The 6,354-nt window shown below is 60.6% G+C and overlaps 1 protein-coding gene across 1 annotated transcript in view; it reads right to left on the reverse strand.

The window, feature by feature from the left end:
* Positions 1-2,710: 2,710 nt before the first annotated feature.
* Positions 2,711-6,354, reverse strand: part of NPM3 (nucleophosmin/nucleoplasmin 3) — an 11,094-nt gene continuing 7,450 nt past the window's right edge. Inside the window, exons 6-10 of the mRNA XM_026069553.1 lie at positions 5,476-5,561; positions 4,775-4,894; positions 3,987-4,080; positions 3,465-3,599; positions 2,711-3,315 (exon numbers count right to left, since the gene is read on the reverse strand). Of these exons, the coding sequence (XP_025925338.1) occupies positions 3,481-3,599; positions 3,987-4,080; positions 4,775-4,894; positions 5,476-5,561 (419 nt within the window). The 3' untranslated portion in view covers positions 2,711-3,315; positions 3,465-3,480. The remainder of the gene's footprint in view (positions 3,316-3,464; positions 3,600-3,986; positions 4,081-4,774; positions 4,895-5,475; positions 5,562-6,354) is intronic.

Genomic DNA, 6,354 nt, shown 5'->3' on the forward strand with positions numbered 1-6,354 from the left:
CGCCTGCCAGCATGGCATTTATCTCCTTCTCCCAGAGCCGGGCGCATCAAGGCGCTGACACTGCTGGGAAAGCAGGGGGGCAAAACCTTCCTCAGTCACTGAGAAAGGGGCCCGGCAGCACCAATCCCCCCCCGCCAATGCACACGCCTTGCCCCATCTGYGGGGCTTACGCCCGCGTGGGGCGTCCCCAGGCTGCTCCTCTCCCCCAGCATCTGCCTGCCGTGGAGCTGGGGACCGGCCGGCACTCGTGGGAAGGCCCTGAAACCGTCTCCTTCTACTCCTTAAGAGGTGAAATGCTCCTCGCCAGCCTGTGCTGCCTGTCCCGTTCCCCTTCGGCAGGCGGCTGGAGCACCCCTGCCAGGGCCGAGCTGGGCCGGCTCCCTCCCCTCGTTACCCCCAGCCCAGCCCTCCCAGGAGGGCCTTGTCAAAAATGATCTACCAGCCCTTATCTCCCCCCCGCCCCGAGCCAAGCCGCTCCTCGGCAGGGCGCGAGCAGGACCAGCCGCACACCTAGCAGGAGGGTTTGGGGCTGGGGGAGAGGGGAGCGCGGCCCTGCTGCCTCGCCGGCCCCTGCGAGGGCTGGGGGACGATGCTGGGCAGGTYGGGGCAGCCCCAAACGGGGCAGGAGCAGGGAGCTCCCCTCGGCTGTGCCCTCGCCACTACGAGCATCCCAGGCCCCGAATCCCTCCTCCCCGTCCCTGTGACCCGCTTGGCCGGACAACCTCCAGCTCCCTGCATTGGCCCACGTTACTGCCTGTCCCTGCCAGAGCCCAGCAGCTCCCCCGGCATCGCTAATCCACTGCACGGTGGTGGGGATGGAGGGACACGGACACGGGTTTCACAGTCAGGACAGGTCTATCCCACTGCAGATAGTCCCTCCTAGACCCCACGCAACCAAGGAGATCTATAAGATCCTGCTCGTGCCACGCTGTTATGGGGCTGGGAACCAACCCCAGACTGGGCACAGCCACAGCCCCACTCCCCACCCCTGAACTGCCCTCTTGCACCATCGGCGCAAGGCACCGGTGTGCTGGCCCCTGCCGGCATCTCTCACGCATATCCGGCTCTCAGGGAGGAAACGCTCTCGCACCTCGCCAGTCAAGGGTGCTGAATCAGCACGYTCCCCAGAAACTCCCCAGGTGGGAGGGTGTCAGGGGCCCATGGCATCCCAGGGACCCCCCGGACCCGGGAGCATGGCCAAGCCTTGTTGCCCCCCCCCGGGCAGGTGGTGCAGCAGGCGCAGGTGGGGAGAGAAGCCAGAAGCCAGCTAGACCCCACAGTCCCTCTGCAAGGGCCGGGCCGTGGGAGCCGGGTGTGCACGGCCACCGCGCTGTCCGCCTGCCATCTAGCGGTCCCCAAGGAGGGACCCGCCAGCCACCGCAGCGTCCTGGGCCCCACACTCCACTGCCACAGCCTCGGCAGAGCCTTGCAGCTCCTGGTCAGGGCCTGGCAGGGTGCTCCTGCCCCCCGAAGCTGCCCCATGCCTCAGGCCCCCTCCAGGGTAGCAGGAGTAAAMCCCGCCGCCTCTTTCCGGACCCCTGGAGCAGGGCCAGGGCTGCCTCCAGGGATCTTCCAGCCACGCTGCAGGAGGGTGGCAGGATGCCACACGCAAGTGGGTGGTTCAGCCCCTCCAGTGCRGCTCTGCTTTGTCCTCTGATGTATCCCCATCAACACCAGGCACAGTCCCCGCAGCACAGCACCATCACGCTGGGCTGGGAACAACCCTTTCCCCTTTGCGAAGGCTCCTGCTGCCTGTTCCCTTGGGGTGCAGGAAGGCAGGATGGGGCATCAGAACACCCTCCRTGCAGGGAGGGCTGAGCAAGGGCTGCTTGGGCCAGAAGGAAATGGKGGGGTATGGGATGGGGAGGGGAGCATCACAGGCTCCATAGGAGAGAAATGGCCCCACTCACAACCCAGGACAGTCAGAGCCAAGGATCCACCCCGGAGGATTTCCCACGGGAGTCCATGTGGCCCGAGGCACTCGCTGTCCCAGGGTACCAACAAGGCCTGCAGGCTGGACAGTACGTGGTGTTTCTCAGGGACAACAGCCAGTGTCACAAACAGGGAGGGCCAGGACAGACATTGACCCACAGGCCAGGGACACAAAGCCTGAATGCAGGGAAGCCACTGGAGATGCACTGAGGACAGGACCAGCAGGTTGATCAGCCTCTGAGGATGTGAAGCGCAGCCTGGCCAAAGCGTGGAAAGGCTCAGACCCTCCCTAGGTGCCTACACATGGGGGAGGCCCTGGAGAGGCCAGAGCTCAAACCTGCCCCATGCCCTGCAGCTTCTAGTGTTTCTCCCGCTCTGCAGCATGCAGCCAGGGCGAGGACCAAGGGAGGAGTGGGATTCACCTYTTTGCTCTGAGCACCAATACGGGTTGCTCCACAGCACCAGGATGGACGTGGCCCAGAGCAGGGGGGTGTTGCTAACAGCTGGGTTTCTGGAGCATGCGTGGAGCTGGGTCCCTGCCCAGCRCAACCACCTGCAGCTCAGCCCCTTCCCTCACACGCTGGGTGCAGTGCTGAGCTGGGTCACGGGGTGCAAGCACGCACGGCACACAAGGGAGAGAGGAGACCCTGGGCCTCTCTAGGAAGCTCCACAGGCAGCGCATCCGCAGCATCTTCAAGGGACCAAAGGAGGCAAGCGTCAGGGGTCTGGACACCGTGGAGCATCTCCCACGGCAGCAAGCRTGGGACCAACGTGCCAGTCAGCAGTGACCCCCGCTCTGGAGCTGACGCCTGAGAGACCTTTATTCAAAGTGTAAAAACCATTCTTTACAAAGCATTTTGACCCAGCGCCTTCCCCCAAATCACAGCTAGATCGTGAGCCCCCACCCCGCCATGCATGTGAGGATGCAGCCTGGGCCCTGGTTTCACATAGCGCTTCTGACTATGTAAAACCCGTCAAGCTGTGTGTAAAGAAAAGCAAACATCCGAAAATCTCGGTGGAACCACCCCCCACCTCTGGCTGTACATCCAGCCCCCAGGGAAAGGGCCAGGACTGGGCATTTCAGAGCCAGGAGGACAGGGGTGCACAGAGCAGAGGKCCAGGACAGCGAAAAGGCACAGGACAAGGACTCCCTCCGCCATCCCTGACTCCCAGAACAGAGATGGGGGAGAGGGGAGATATCAGCAGCACCAATCCCATTTTGGGATCAACCTTCTAGGGCCGTGGGAGGGGGGCCACCCCAGTGCTGGGAGCAGCTCCTGCCCCTCACCCCCAAAAAAGTTACAGCAGAAAGCAGCAAAAGTTGAGGTCCTGGCAAGAGGTGTCCGAGGTAAAAGCCGTCCCAGGAGGAGTCCCAGCAAGTACCTGGGGAAGGAAGAACCAGACTGAGACCAGCAGCCTCCTGCAGCGGTGCCCTCTCTGCACCACCGCCGTGCAGAAGGACAGCTTCCACCCGCAGGACTTCCCACAGGGCATCACCAGGATGCTTCTTCCAGAGCTGCCCAGCCCCTCACCTTGCCAGGAGACTAGTTACTGCTTCCCTCTCTGCTTCTTGGCTGGCATGACAGGAGCAATCTCCTCCTCGGACATGTCATCTTCCTCCTCGGACATGTCGTCTTCCTCCTCAAAGGAGGCATCTTCCCTGTGCGCTAGGAAGTACAGATAACTCTGTTACCCACTTTTGCCCCCAAGACACTCGAAGAGCAGAGCAGCCCAAAGAGCTCATGGGCCATGTCCCAGCTAGAGGAAGGTCTCAGATGGGAAAGGTGACAGAAAGGCATGGGAAGAGGAGACAGCGTGGGTCATCCAGATCCATTTCCTGGTCAGGGCTCAACACCAGGGGGATGATCCCCAGGGAACCAGTACAGAGGGGTCACTGCGGGAAGAGGCACTGAGCACACATGCTGAGCAGCACGAAGGTGCATCTCCCCTGGTCTCCCCAGGGAAAGSGGGCATCCCCACGGGTGTTAGCGCTGGAGGAAGCCCCTCCATACTCCTCACTCCTCCCGAGCCTCTCCCCACACACAGGTCCTTACTGATCTGGTGCCAGCCGGCGAGGTGCACAGGGCCAGAGCCCGCCGCCAGGCGGAAGGTCACTGGAGGCTGCAGCTGGAAGTTGTCCAGACTTAGCTGCAAAGAGACAGAGAGGAGGAGCTGTTAGTGGCAGAGGCAAAAAACAGGATGTCCCACACTGCCCGGCAGGGTGCTCAGCTCAGTTAAATACAGTCTTAGCTTGGGCAGAAAGAGGGGTGGCAAGGGTGCTGGTGCCCTGCAGTAACCGCAGGAGCAGGGAAGGGAGAAAGGGCTCAGTTTGGTCTCTAAATTGTCCACACAGAGACCAAGGAGAGAGAACAGAGCATGTTGCCCCTCACCAAGCCCAGACTGTGCCCCTCCGCACCTCCTTTTTTCAGCCCCCACTATACAACCACTATCTACCAAAAACGATTATCTGTCCCCCATGCAAACATTTGGTAAGACAAATCTTCTGTACGAGCCACAGAGCTGCATTGTTGCCCCCATCAAAGGCAAACTGGCATCACAGAGATGGGCAGGGCACTGCGCTTCTGTCCCATGAGGCTGTCCCACAGGATGCATAGGCTGGGAGGRAGACCTGGAGCCAGGACCAACCCCACAGAGCTCAGCAGCAGCGTGTGCACACACCGGGAGGCTCTGGGAGCACCTGCAGCCAGTCCACAGCTACTCCGGGCATTTTCCAGGGAACTACAGACTAGCTCACGGTCAGGATCCTAGGGAAAAGGTCTACAAACATCCAGAGACGCACAGCTCCCCACAGCCTGCCTGAGTCCCCTGGACATCCTCTTACCAAGGGCTGGCATGACAACCTCAGATTCGCCACAGGCACAGCGATCTCCTGGTTCTCGTGGTTTCGCCCAACAACCTCCACCACGTTGCACTCATCCTTGGCACCATCCGTGAGGCAGACCTGGGAGGGAGCAGAGACTGAATTACTGCCCTCCGAGGGGACGCAGCAGGGACAGTTGGGGCTCTCCTCAGGATAAGTGACCCACAGCAACGCTACTAGCCTAGCTGCTATGCAATGATGGTGTGCAGGCACTGCTACATAAACTGGCGAGACATGGGACATGAACCTCTGTTGCACAAATGCATAGGCTGACTGCTAATTCCTGGAGAGAGCACAAAAGCCCTGAGTCTACCTAGCCTTCGAGAGCAGCAGGCCAGAGACCCAGCTGGTGGGGACCTATGTTCTGCTGGGAGGCCCCAGCAAAGTCTAATGCAAGGGAAAATACCTTCCTTCATCCTATGTCCGGAGGATTCCCCCACCGAGCAGCCAAGGGCTGCCTCCAGACCCTGCTGACTTTGCTCAGGCACCTCCAAAGGAGGGAGGAAAGCACCAGCAATACACCCTGCCCTTGGGGCAGCCAGTGCAGAGACCTCAGCACAGGCTCCAGCCCTCCGCCAAGGGGGAACGAGCCTGGCAAGGAGGAGTGAGGCTGTGGGCTGCCAGCAAAGAGGAAAAGCACAGCTAATTCTCATCTCTCTTACCACAGACAGAGCCAAAATGTGGTCGGAGTCATCCTCCTCATCCACCTTAAACGTGTAGGATTTGGTACTGCCAGTCAGCTCACAGCCTGGGAACAGAAGATCAGAAAAGCTGAAGTAACGGCTACATGGCCCTAAAGAGCCACAGACACATGGTTCCCAGGGCGAGTCCCCGCCCAGGCAGACAAGCACATGGCATCCCCAAAATATGCTTCTTTTTTAATGCTCAGCAGCAGCCTCAGACCAGGGCACTCAGGGTAAAGCGCCGCAGAGTACTACCTACCCAGCGCAGCACCCTACAGGGACAAAACCTGGCTCCCCCAAATTGGGCTGCTACAAGAATAAGGACAACACAAAATTGTATCTTCTGCTCTTATGATCAGGATTCAGCCGGCCGTAGCTAGAAGAGAAAGGCAAAACGCCCTGGRTGTGTTTGCTCTTGCAGGATGAATCACCAGCGTGAAGCAGACAGGAAAAACGCAGACCTGAGCCCTTCTGTACCAGACGCGGCGTTCGCAACGGAAAGAGAGGTATTAGCCTCAGGAAACACGGCCCAGGGCAAGGCCGCTTCTTAGCCGTGCTTATGTATTCTGCTCGGCAGGRCAAGGAATGAAATCCAGGTGCAAAAAAGGCATCGGGGATTGCTCCGCTTCCCTTTTTCAGGGCATGTGTGCCACGCTGTGCCGGCTGAGATGATCTGGGTTGAAAACAGCCGTAAACGCACGTGCACACGCATTTACGAGTGAAGCGGGGCCACGTGTTGCAGGGGTTTAAGAGGCGCAGCGGTAACCCCTCCCCAGGAGGAGGGGAGAGGGCGGCTCTGCCCGCCGGGGGCACCCACGAACCGCGGAAGCGGCGGCGGCAGCCCCGCTCCTGCGCCGC

This window comes from Apteryx rowi, unplaced genomic scaffold, assembly GCF_003343035.1.
Source record: "Apteryx rowi isolate R43461 unplaced genomic scaffold, aptRow1 scaffold_3, whole genome shotgun sequence".
NCBI lineage: Eukaryota > Metazoa > Chordata > Aves > Apterygiformes > Apterygidae > Apteryx > Apteryx rowi.